The sequence below is a fragment of the Charadrius vociferus genome, unplaced genomic scaffold, assembly GCF_000708025.1.
Source record: "Charadrius vociferus isolate BGI_N301 unplaced genomic scaffold, ASM70802v2 scaffold176, whole genome shotgun sequence".
NCBI lineage: Eukaryota > Metazoa > Chordata > Aves > Charadriiformes > Charadriidae > Charadrius > Charadrius vociferus.
This window is the reverse complement of record NW_009648961.1, coordinates 372607-386060: the sequence shown is the minus strand read 5'-3', so window position 1 is coordinate 386060 and position 13454 is coordinate 372607. Positions and strand designations below refer to the sequence as shown.

The following is a 13454-nucleotide window of genomic DNA, read 5'->3' as shown; positions in this document are numbered from 1 at the left end:
ACTGGAGCAAGGAGAGCACTGGAAGGATTGGGAAAGCACAGCTTATACTGTAAATTCAGTACTGGGAGCGGAGCTCTTGGTTGTCTCAGGGAAGGCTGGTTAAACACTGCTTGCTGCCTGTTTATTTGCTGCAGAGTTTTTGAACCAAGCTGTGAGGTCCCAAACATGTGATGGATTTGGGTTGATATTCTGTGGGTAAACCACTTTTGGAAGGCCTGCTTGAATGTTTTCAGATTGCTACTGGAAGAGATGCTCATGCTGGAAACCCAGCTCAGCATCAAGAATGCCACAGGCATTGACTGGGGTTCATTTCTTTTTATTATTTTTATCTTTCTTTTTTAAAGTTGCACTTCTTCCTCCCGAGTGCCAGAGGGATTTTGCAAAGCAGGAATTAGGAGATACGAACGTTTTGGAAAATCAAACTAATGCCGTCTTAAGCAGAAAGGCCTCCAAACTTCTTGAGATCAACTCAAGAGTGAAAACTCTTAATCTGGAAACTAATAACCACCCAGGAACAAGCTCTGTTATGTGTCAGAGTAGCAAACACTTTGCTGTACTTCTAACATAAAGTTTTCATTTGCTGTTCTGTTCTCTGCTGACCCAAACCATTTGAAACTTGAAAAAGACAAAAATAGTGAACGTAAGCTTTCTATGTTTATGCATGCTTTTGGGTACGTGGAAGAAAAAAGCAAGTGAGGAACAAGTAAATTTTAACATGTGTAGGACAAAAGTTAAACTGACCATCTGCATTAATTTCTCCACATGTGAATGGATTTACAGTTCAAAAGCCAGCAGCTATATTGAGACAATAGATTGTAGCAGTCCCAAAAGAGCAGTTGAGGTGTTTCATGGTGATAATTTTTCTTTAAAAATGCCTAGAGACTCATTGATCTCCAGTGGAATCCTGATGATCTGCTGGCTCAAGTATCTGCTTTTTAAAATGTCCCCAAATGGAGATTTATTATTATATGGATGAGTGCAAAACTTCCAAAGGAACCACTTGAGTAAGTTAGGTAACCATTTGTCATGCCAAAGAAAAAAAAAAACCAACACAACACATATGTAGAGAAAGAGAAACACATTCTGTCAGTCATTTTCATTCTCACCCACATTTTTTTATTTAACACACAACGAAAATGAAAACAAAAATATATTCCACTCAGTGTGGCACAGCTTTCATTTCAATAGCACTTTCTTTTGCATGGACAAATGCCAGAAAAATAGAGGTGAGATCTAACATCTTCCTTTCTTGTCTTTGAACACTTGAAATCAGACCATGTGAGCAAGAGCTCTTATTGTTTGATGGTTCTGCTCGGCTGTACAAATGCTTCAACAATTTGTCTTTGCAATAGGAGCTCTTAGATGAAAAGCTTCAGGTCGCCAGTGTTCCCAAGGGTGTTTTTATCACTGAGGCATGTAGTTCATGCAAGCACCTCCTTGTCCTTTGCTTTAGGATGCATTTGTGAAGGTTTCCCTTTTAAAAAGAAAAATGCACCTGAAACACAATGTTGTATTTTTCATAATAGAAATATAAATAAAGCCTGGTATCACAGTGTTTGGGACAGTCTTGGAGGAATGGCTTTGAAAGTTTACAAAAGTGAAGAAAGTGCTACAAACAAATGGTGACCCACAATCCTATATTGGTCCTCCTCATCTTCTGAATTGATTAGTAGCTACACAATACAGCTAGATTAGAAGCACAGGAAGGCAAATCTACTTTGTTTTTTTTAATGTAAAAAGGGAGTAGTTTACACTACAGCAACATGGAATTGCAGAAGTTTATATATCATAATAAATAAAAATTTTGCTCTTGGTTTGGTTTATACGAATATATCTTATTTCTGGTTTACCAGGTTATAAATAAGTATTCCAGGCTAGTTCCTTTATTGTATTTGCAGCTTGTCCGGGTTTCCCTAGCAACATCTTCTCAGTAATTTTCAGTACTTCCAATTTAGTTATCATCTGTTTTAATCCTTACACAGATCTATTCTACATACGTATTGAGAACATAAACGTGCCAGAATTGTGGTCCATCAAGTCTGGTACTCTGATTCTGGCATTGGCCAACAGCAGATGATTTGCAGAAGGAGTACGTTTCTGCAGTAGCAGACACAAGAAATCTGGCTTTCGTATAATGATGATCTCATCATGATTTCTGATCGTTTCTGCTAAGAGCTTCACTATAAGGCTTTGTCTCCCCTTGTCTTCCATTAATTTATTTATTATTGTCAATTAATCCTCTTTAATCCTCTTCTAGGTATTTTAATGCATATTTGTGTGTTTGCATATGTGTTACTTGTGTATTTGATTCTCTTGGCTCATCTTTTCAGTGGTGTTTGGTGGCTAAGCAGCACACTAGTGCTAGTTCTTGTTGTGTGAGTTGCTTTTTGTGATCAGATAAAATAACAACTCAATGTAAATACCTACAGTAGAGAAAGACCCGAGCATCTATTTACTTCTCTGGGAAGCTAAATACTTTTCAAAACTTTCTTTCTCCTCTTAACATTTCTTTACATGGAATTGTACATCTGTGATACCCTCTCCCATTCAACACCTAGCTCCTAATGATGACTCTTAGATGTCTCAGAGACCTCTGTTTGTATGCACTCTTGTTAAGGCAGGGTGACAAGTACAGTATGGAGAGCCTTAGGATGTCTTAATGAATTCTGATGTGTTTCTAGTGAAGTTTGGGTCCCTTTCCAGATTCATGTGCTGAAGGATGAATCTTAGCAGGTAAATCTGAGCAGCACAAATCTTGTACCATTTCTCTTCCTGTTCTCTGCCCCATGACTGTCTGTTTTTTCTTTCCGTCATTAACTTGCCATCATATTACCCTCTGCCTTCTTACCTTGGTGAATGAATTAGTCCCCTGAATGGACCAGGTAAAATTGCTTTGTGTGCTGAGAAGGTCATTACTTGGGCCCATTTCTGTCTATCTGTTGTTATGGCATTGGTGGACTTACTGAATGGTTCAAGACAACTTTGTGTTCAATGGCTAATTCAGAGTTTATCTGCTGCACTCTTGATTAGACCAATAAAGTGAAGACAAATAAAGAGTGAACATGAGTGTGAGACCTAGCATGGAAGGCTATGTTCAACACAATATTTTTCCTTGGTCTTTTATTTCTAGGTTTTGACAGATTTTTTTATCTGTTTTACCTCTGGCTTCCTTGTGGCTTCATTTCTGAAGTTACTGCTCTGCAGGAGATTGGCTGCCATACCTCAGGCTTGTTTGGGTCGATCATTGATCAGATGACATCAATTTTAGGTTTCAGCATTTCAGCTGCATATCTATAACATGTAGAACCTAGGAACAGGAAAAATTTGAAATAACATTTTTTTTTTTCTTTTTTCTCCCCGCTCTCCTCCCCACCCCTGATGTTTCTGGAAAGCAGGATCAGCAGAAGTCTTCTTTCACCTCGACTCTGTCAAGTGAAGCATCTTGTTGTCTCTCATCTCCTGAAAGCACTTTCAACTCCCAAGAGTCCTCTTCTTCCTTGACGTCCAAAGTGGTTTATTCCGAGAGGCAGTCCTGGCTTGACCTAGTTAACAGCTCTGCCACCGAAGAGGGTGATCAGCCTTTAACTTTCTGTGTACAGATTCACTCTGATGAGCTGCCAGAAGTAGACTGTGGAGAAGCGGCAGAAAGCCAGGAAGTCCAGCTTTCCAAACCCAGTGGTGGATCCCAGAACTCTTTTTTAGGTCTGGATACACATTGTCTAGCTGTGCCGGATGCAACAGGACAGAGATTGCTGGCCAAAGGTGAGCTAATGAGAGAAGAGATTTTTGTCTGCAGAGCCATACAATGTGGGAGTTCAGGGATTTTCCTCAACTTCCTTTCCCCGTCCTTCCCTTATGTTCTTCACTGAAGAGTTTTTCCAGTGGCACATCATTTATAACAAACATTTGGTTTATTGCACATTAAATATATAACCTAGTATCTAATTGGTAAGTACCTTTACAGCTTTTCTCAAATTTTACCTATTTGTTAAGATCATAGCTTTGGTATAAAATCCTGACACGGACATATTTTTATTAGCTTTCTTTGTTTCAATACAGCTGTCCTTTATTAGTTAGGACTGAATCAAAATGTTAAGAAAGTATGTCACAGAACTGACACCCTAAGCAAAATAGCTTATGCAGGAAGTGGTGAATGTGGGGTTAGGTCAATCTGATTTTAAAAATAAAAGCAATGCATTTACTTCCAGTACATATTCGCTATTTGTTTCATTGAGCTTCATTGTAATCAAGAGGAAACAACCAGAATCCTGAATCAGAAAATCCATTAAGACTGGATTTTGTTTAAGCAAACGGGTATCTGCATAACCATCCTCCTACCAAAATGTACTGCTAAATTAAAAAGGTGGCATAGTTCCAGAATTTGGTCATTGTTACTGTTAATAACTCTCCTGCCATAGCGAGACAATGTGTCTTGCCTTTTGAGCAGAGCTGCTTCTTCCTGCATTAAAAGAAGTTGAAGCATAAGAGGCGTTTCTGGCATAGAATATGCTGAAACGGGGAGATACTCAGCGTGCTGCCTAGAGGGGTAACACATAAGGAAGCAACGATGTTCTTGTGCATCAGCTTTACCCATTATTCCAAAACCTTGTAAAGAATTGAAGTGAGTACTTTATCGCTGAAAGAGCAGTGTTGTCTCAGTAAAATGCAAAACAAAGGTGCATCCAAAAGCTGAAGGGGAAAAGAGCGAGCATTGGACTTGTTGGGAACTTAGGGTATTTCTCTGTAAGCGAGCTTGGCACGGATTGAAAAATCATAGTGTAAGGCACATTAGTTATATCACCAGTCTCACAATTGTTTTACAAATATCAACAGTTAGCACCCCTTTAGTTTGTCATTTTTTGTTTTTCTGATTTCACACACACACAAAAAAAAAGAGGAAGTTGAGTGAAGCACAGATTTTGGCAAAAGTGAAAATTAATTCAGAGTGTTTTGCACTCAGTTTCATTATCCATCTTCTAGGCTGCTCTGCTAGAGACTTCTGTAGCAATGAAGATCAGTAAGAATTAAAACCAAGAGTGAAAATATGTAGTATTTCTATGTGGTGGAAAAGAGTGGATGCTTTCAGAGAGTTACTGTGGAATCTAATTCCCATAAACTCTGGCTTTGCAAGTAGTAAAAAAGCTGAGGCTGGCAGAAGTGGGGTCCCTAATGAAAAGGTCACAAAGAAGTAGTAAATGCATTGTCTTCTGTAATTTCACCTTCTGGGTTAAATTTGATTAAGTAATGTCTTTGGGAAACAAAATCAGGTACATTCAGGTGGACTGTTGGAGTGTAGGCAAGATTCTCTGTTTGCTCTTCAGAAAACTAAACTTTTGCTTACAATATGTTACTGTGGTATTGCCAGCAGTCCTGTAATAATGCATAAGTTAATGCTTTCCACTGTAACTGTAAGGGTGACAAGTACTTTTATGGATAGTCATGAATGTGTCATGCTAATTCTATAATCATTTAAGGCATAGTTTGATAGGTTTGATAATACTAACCAATAAAAATGAAATTAAAATGTAAATCAAGGCATGTTTTGAGTATATTCCTGCCATTTTCAAGGTGGTTTAATTTTCCCAAAAATATTCCTGGGGAAATGAATTCTTCCATTGCTTATTGCTTAGCTGATGGCCAACCGCAATCACAGAACACTTCCATCTTAACCACACTGGTGATCTCTGATGGAATTCCAGAAATAGATCATTTCAGTGAGACAGTCACTATGGAAACTGTATAACCTCACTAGTTTCTGTCTGCATCATAATGCGTTGTTGAGCAAGTAAGGCATACACTGTCCACACATTTTTCATTCCTTTATGAGTCTGCATAGTATGGGGAGGGGATGGAGAGTGTTGGCATGTGGGGCCCTCCCCTGCAATGGTCACTGAAAAAAGAAATGAAATAATTTGCAAGGAGATTAGTTAAGCTACTTCAATTTGAGAATGAGGTAGAAAAAAAAAGGATTAATGTCAAATAGCAATTCAGTTCCAAATGAAAATTATCAAAAAGGATGCAATTCTGGCTCTGTGGCTTATCCCCCAAGGATTTCCCCCTCCAGCTAGTTGATAAGGATGTACACAAATACCGTGAGATGAATTCAAATTGTGGGGTAAAAGCTAGCTGCAAAACCTCGTGATTTACAATAACTAGTTAAGAACACCCTTGTTATCTGATGCGAAACAAGAATGCATACCTCAGTGCAGTCTGTATTATTTGCTTTACAACACTTCTGAATAGTGCATTTCTGACAGCTCATCATGTTTCTGAGTAATGAGACTGCGTCCAGGAGGAGACAGGTCCTTCTTGCATTGGCACCTGTCCTGAAAGCATGTGTCCTGTTGTGCGTAAAGCCGGCCCTGCTGTTACCAGAACACCTATGTGGTCTTTGAACCCACTCCCCAGAGGGCCTTCATGTGTGTCCATACTCTCTCATTCTCCTTGTGAGGATAGAAAAAAAACAGTCACACACTCTGCTTTGTGTCCACGTTCTGCTTAGTAAAACCCCATGAGGGATTTTTGGTTGTAGCTGATAGCAACCTAGAGCTGAGCTGCAAATTTTCAAAAACTGAAGAGAACTTTTGTTGGTGAAAGTCAGAAATGGAGGCCAATGTGAGATAAGTTGGTACCTAGAAGGAAGAAAGAGTAGCTGTGGCTTTGTGGGAAGAGCTTATCACGAAAATCCAAAAATAGCGAAGAAACCTCAATGATGAGTTAAACAATGAACGAAAAGTTTCTCAGAGATAAATGGATGAGTCTCTGTAAGAGAAACTACAGATTCAACTAAATGATCACGGATTATTTTTTCAATGAAAGTTATTTAATGAAATTTGCTAAGCAGCTGTAAGCGTCTGGTGCAACGAGCTGAGCTGTACCATATGATATGTTTAACAACCTTTCCAGCCGCTCTTTGTGGTGTTATGACCATTCTCAGCACCAGTTACTGGGGAGAGGTTACATACCAGAGGGTAATACAAAGGTACAAAAAAGGAGAGTTTAACAGTTTTCCCTTCTGAAAGGAGATCAACATTAGGTTTCCATTTACTGTGTGGGAATATTTAATACTTCCGTGTTGCAGCTTGCTACATGCACAGTGACAAAGGATTCAAAGCTGCCTGTGACACAAAGAAACTGAAAGGTAAACAAGAAATGGCTGAGAACACAAACGACCATCTGACTACGTGCTTCATATCCAGAAGCTGGCCTTGCCCTGTCTGGGATGGCTAGACACATTCTGCAGCCAAACTCCTTCCTTTGTACTTCTTCTGGCAACTGCAGGAACAAAAAGTATCTGACTATGACCAACCATCACCACTGTCAAAATCTATGATAACAAAAGGAAGCTGCAGAAACCAAGACGTTACTATAAGAACACAGGAATATGTGTTTGTATTTATTCAGGGATCTTCTACTACAGCAATAACATCCTTCTTCCTTGCATTTTCTGAGGGTTTTATGGTCATGTGAAGTTAATGTGTCTTGGCAAGGAATTCTTATGGTACCACTTCAGGTTTATTTATTTTACCTTAGCTCATAGAACGTGGTAGAAGATCTGGGGTGTGCTGATATTTTGAAAAACCCTGGAAAGCTTTTCGCACACCACTTGAATTTTATCTGGGTTGGTTTTGTGGGAAGGAGTTGGTTAAATAGGAGTTGGATGCAGCTGATTCCTTCTTTTTTCAGGACTGATATCCTCTTCCCCTCTGGAGTCTGTCTGTGCCAGTAATAGCCAGAACAGATCCTCTGGTGTGCTCTGGCCCCTTTGTTCCTTCTGCAAAAGTTACAGAAAATGCCTAGATCATGGCTGAGACTAGCCAAGAAGTATGTCTATGGTGAGAACAACTGTGTAGAGAAACAAATGTGTTTGAATGATTATTTTGCTACTTATCAAAAGGGCTTTAGAAATCACTGTGAAAACTGTGGTGTTACGGTTTTCTGAACTCTGAGAGATACTTATTTGTGTTGTTTCTGGTTCAGTCACAGTTTGTTAAAATGGCATCCCTCACTGCTGAGTCCACTAGACTGTTATAGTCAAGAACATTTAACTGTTGGTGGTAACATACTTTTCCTGTTATTTTCTCCCACTATCTCCCACCTTTAGTTCTGCATTTGCCAGCGAGGATTTTGCATAAGCTATGCCCTCCAAACTCAAATATTTCCTGTCTTTTCTGTTCTGTAGTTCTATGGAAAATGTGATTCCCTTGAGGTGTCATCATATTTCCATTGAAAAGTCTTCTACCACTATGGAGAATGGATGGGTGTGGGGTGGTGTGTGTAGGTAGGTACGTAAGGGCAAAAGTGGTTTATGATTTTTTCTTCTCCTCTCCCCAGCCTGGGTCTATACGTTGTCCCATTGGTATCAAAGGTTGTGGCAGAATCAGAAACAGGGGTGTTGGCACAGCCACAAGAAGCTTATAAGAGTAGCAAAGACAAGAGGAAGAAGCAGGGTTTTTTTTCCTGGGATTCGTTGAGTGCACCCTCAGCAAGTTTGCCGATGATACCAAGCTGTTTGGTGAGGCAGACGCGCTGGAGGGGAGGGATGCCATCCAGAGGGACCTGGACAGGCTGGAGAGGTGGGCCCAAGCCAACATCATGAAGTTCAACAAGGCCAAGTGCAAGGTCCTGCATCTGGGTCGGGGCAATCCAAGCACAAATACAGGCTCGGCAGGGTATGGCTGGAGAGCAGCCCTGAGGAGAAGGCCCTCTGGGTGTGCTGATTGACCAGAAGCTCAGCATGAGCCAGCAATGTGCAGTCGCAGCCCAGAAGGCCAACCGTATCCGGGGCTGCATCAAAAGAACTGTGGCCAGCAGGTCAAGGGGGGGGATCCTGCCCCTCTACTCCCCTCTCGTGAGACCCCACCTGGAGTACTGCGTCCAGCTCTGGAGTCCCCAACATAAGAAGGACATGGACCTGCTGAAGTGTGTCCAGAGGAGAGCCACAAGGATGATCCGAGGGCTGGAGCACCTCTCCTATGAGGAGAGGCTGAGAGAGCTGGGGCTGTTCAGCCTGGAGAAGAGAAGGCTCCGGGGAGATCTTATTGCGGCCTTCCAGTCCCTAAAGGGGGCCTACAGGAGAGCTGGGGCAGGACTTTTTACTAGGGCATATAGTGATAGGAGGAGGGGAAATGGCTTTAAACTGGAAGAGGGCAGGTTTAGATTAAACATTAGGAAGAAGTTTTTCACTATGAGGGTGGTGAGGCACTGGAACAGGTTGCCCAGAGAGGTTGTTGAGGCCCCATCCCTGGAGGTGTTCAAGGCCAGGCTGGACATGGCCTTGGGCAACCTGGTCTAGTGGGAGGTGTCCCTGCCCATGGCAGGGGGGTTGGAACTCGATGATCTTCCAGGTTCTTTCCAACCTAAACCATTCAATGATTCTATGATTAATACACAGTTGGAGAGCTGTGAGATCTCAGAGAATGGGAAAACAAGCATTTACATTTCAGCTTAGAGTTAGAAAGATATGTTCTGTTGGAGGTGGTTTTCAATGCAAAATGCTCTTTCTGCCAAACATTGCCAATTTCTATTTCTTTACTGCTGGGAAACAATTAGTTTGATTTTTCACAGCTGCTTTTTTGGGAAGTTCTGGATATTTTCACTTTTGTAGGCTTAAAGAGCATTAAAGTTGAGTTTTCAGTCAGGCTGCTGTTTTGCTGCTGCAAAGTGGGGAGTCTCAATACCTTAATGTCTCCCACCTGTTGCAAGTTGGCCGACAAGATGGTGGAAGCTGAAAACTGAGGAGGCGAAGAGCTGGCATCTCGAACCTCTGGCATCTTGCTCTTGTCTGTGATACCACCTATTAGTTAGAGGGAAATTCCAGATCAGTGGCATCAAGCCACAAAACCGTGTTTTACTTCCCCTGAAACCGATTTTGTCAGAAGTTCTGACTTGCCTGAAATATGACTTTATTTTCCTCACCCTAACCTAGAAGGTCTCTTTCTCTTAAATGTTAAATAGCTCTGGTCATGACTTCCCTTTTCCTTGGGTTACCACTGGTTCTTTTCCCCTTTCCCCATGGTGGAGTCTGACAAAGTTAAGAGCTATCCAATACTATGTAATTTTTCCAGAAGTGCCATGAAGCTTTAGCAGACTGCAAGGCTTGTGAGCGAAAGGCATTATGCAGAAGCCCAGGAAGACTGATCCTTCCAGTGGCATCCCTCAGCAGAATTGCTTATAGTTAATACTGCCAAGGGAAGGGAGAAGTGCACAATGCATATGTTCCCCTGTCTGCATGTGCACACTCATAAATGCACACAATATGTAATTTCCTTCCACTGTTGCCTTTGTTCCTTGCCACTAATCCTTCAGTAGGTCCTGAGAGAAAAATGAATGTATTTTATCTTTAAAATAGGATGTGATAAGGAAGTGCTGTAGTAGAATTTCAGTTTCCTAACTTGCATGCCTGAGACAGAAAGTGCTTAGCTTGAAGAGTACTGGTGGAAGAGATAACTTGCAATATTATATTTTGAATGTGCCCAATTTTAGCTATGTGACCCGGCTGGAAAGAGCAGTGCTAGTGGGGCCCAACCTATCCATGTTATTAAGAGTTTTTGCTAGTGGAATGTATCCATCATTATAAACCTTCTGAGGTTAACAAAGCTCAGAGAAGGGGATGGTACATTTATCTTTGGGAAGCCAACACAGACAATCTGTTCATTTTTACACCAGTGTTTGAGTCTTGTGTGCTTTTTGCATAAATTTTTACTTTGTGATGCAAAGCAAATATTTTGTAACAATTCAGCTGAATGGTCTAGACAGCCTGGGTTTCATAGGAGGCATCCACATCACTGAAGCCTGAATATATAGAACTGGTGAATGACTGTGCTTCTATTAGAGACTTTGTCACCTGCAGGTCAGTGCTCTGACTCCAGGTGCAAGGGAATTAAGCAATATGAAGTTCTGGGAAAATGTGCTGTGAATGTTTGAATCTGGAGAAAAAGTCCAGTCTGCGCCTAAGCCTTGAGTCACATTACTTTTTATCTATTATTTAACTTTATTTGGATGTTTTGTGGGGAAAACAAGAAAGCGAATGATAGGTAGTGCTTCCTTCATTTGCTTTCGTGGTTTTAAGAGGCTTGCGATATACCATAGTGCAATATTGTGTGAGTGAGGAGAAATATATTTTCTTATCACAGATCATTTTATTGGTCTTGTTAATTGATTGCTAGAAATAATGCTTCTCCCCTTCCTCCATTACTTCTTCCCCTTTCAGATTTATAATATCAATCTAGTGTGTTCAGTGGCAGCTTCAAGCCTGCAACACATGGGCTTTTGCTTTCTGGGCTTGGCTCAGGGGAATGCAGGACATTGAAGGTAAAAGTCCAGACAGGTATCAGACAGTCTGGCTTTAAATAATAGAGGTTTGTTGGCACATACTCTTTGTCAATAGCAACAGTATCTCCTTCTATACAAAAGCACGATATTAAGATACTGTTTTCTTATTTTTTAACTGTTGTGGGGCAAGTTCACTGTTCATCAGTGTAAAGAAAGATGGAGACAAAAGTACTATATGACTCACACCTGGCTCTACACAGCCTGTGGGTTTCATTCACCCTCTTTTCCCAACTGTTTCCTGAAATCCCATTTAGCTACTTCACGGTCACTCCGTAGATCCACCCGATCTGAAGAATCTAGCACATTCCCTTCCCTCTGAAATTACCTGACCCTGATCAATCCTTTGGGGGTGGGAGCGGTGGAAGAATAAGAAATAGGAGAGGAGTTTGAGGTTGCAACCTTGAAAGAATGCAAGAGCTGAGTACACATTGCTGGTCAAGTGCATCATCTGGGAGCCTTTTGCTGGGCTTTTCTATTCCCAGCTCCATCTTTTTTCTGTGCTGAGTACTTCTGTCTTCCTTACCTTCACCAACAAATCTATGGACAATATCAGAGTACTTAGCATGGAAGAGTGTTCAGTGAGAGTATTTTCTCATGCTCGCCCTTTTAGGACACTGAGGAGCTTCATGAGTTAGCCTCAAAACATATGTGGAGCTGGGATCATATGCCCCCCATGGCTTACCTATTTTTCAAAGTTGCTGGACAGGATCAATGCATTTTTTTTTTTTTTTCTTCTTACTTACTCTTGCTTGGATATCTGATAAAGATGAATTTATTTGTCAAAGTGATACTGCGTACAGTCCTGATGGGTGATGTCTGCAGTAGAGCTGAGCCAGTCCTGTGCAGGAGCTGGCTAATGAAACAAACAGCTGCTTCATCCCAAGAAAGTAGGCAGGAAGCTAGTTATAATTACGAGCCTCATGGCATGAGCCAACAGTTTTCAGGAAATACTACTGCTGTGTATTATGCCTTACGCTTGCATTTTTTTCTGTTTCCCGCAGTTTGTTAAATATACAACAGTTCTCTTTTTCCTCCCCCAGCACTGTACCAATGATGGAAGCTATATTTAGTTCTTGTCAAGTTACAGCAGGCTTTTTATAATCACAAAGTAGTGAAAAAAAGGCCAGCAACACAGTGAAGGCAAATATTTGAAGCATATCATAAACCTTTCTTGTAATCTAAATATTTAGAAAGAACAAGGGTGTAGGAGGATGCTGCACTTTTTAAAACATGGGAAAGACAAGGAACAGCCTTCTAAGTGCGCTGACATGTTGGAGAAGTCTTTTTGCTGCGACATGAGTGAGCAAAAGGGCTTCTTCCTTTTGTTCAGAACATGTTTGCTAACTGAACATGGCTTAGAAAAGTCAATGTCTAACTTTCCATTAAAAGAAAGAACTGCCCAGCCAGCTTGACTGGCACATGGAGGACTGCAGTTGAGAAGAACCGCCACCACTATCCCCAGTGAAATAAAAAGAAATATTGTCCCAGTGCCTTTTGACCAACTGAGTAGCATCCTGAAAATACCAATAAATTTAAGATTTTCCTTTAGTAAACATTGAAGTGGAAAAGCTTGCGGTATGGACTGAGGGGCAAGAAGAGAGTTGCTCAGTCTGTTGCTGAAAACGGCCTTCTGCCAAAACACCCCTATATATGCCCGGTACATTTTTAGTTTCTGACTGTTCATTTTTAAGTTGTTTTATTCTGACAAATGTCTCTGCTTCAATTTTTTTCTTATTTTATGTTATTCATTCTCAGCTGTTTGTGACGTTTTCCTTTCCCATTCTCTCTGTCATGGAAAATGGTGCTGCAGCTTGGGAGCCATCAGAATAATTCAAGTGGAGATAATCAAGGCTTTGTTGTGAGGCACCACAAGCAAATTCTGTGCTGCAATCTGTGAAACTCATAAGTGAAACATCAGGTTCCCCAAGGCTTTCTGCTTTAATCTGTTTTCTAGGAACCTTCTTTTGGGGGCCCTGAAATGTTCCTGTGTTTCATTTCATTTCTCAATTTTTTTAAGCTCTAGTTTCAGTAATTAGTGAAACCTGAATTGATACCAAATAGAATTTGACCTGTGAGTTGCCAGGTGGAAATAGAATTCACTGTGTGCAGCATGTAGGGAA

The 13454-nt window shown here is 40.9% G+C and overlaps 1 protein-coding gene across 1 annotated transcript in view; it reads left to right on the top strand.

The window, feature by feature from the left end:
* CNKSR3 (CNKSR family member 3) overlaps positions 1–13454 on the top strand; it is a 132742-nt gene that overhangs the window by 115018 nt on the left and 4270 nt on the right. The window contains exon 21 of the mRNA XM_009887613.1: positions 3396–3762. Within this exon, the coding sequence (XP_009885915.1) occupies positions 3396–3762 (367 nt within the window). The remainder of the gene's footprint in view (positions 1–3395; positions 3763–13454) is intronic.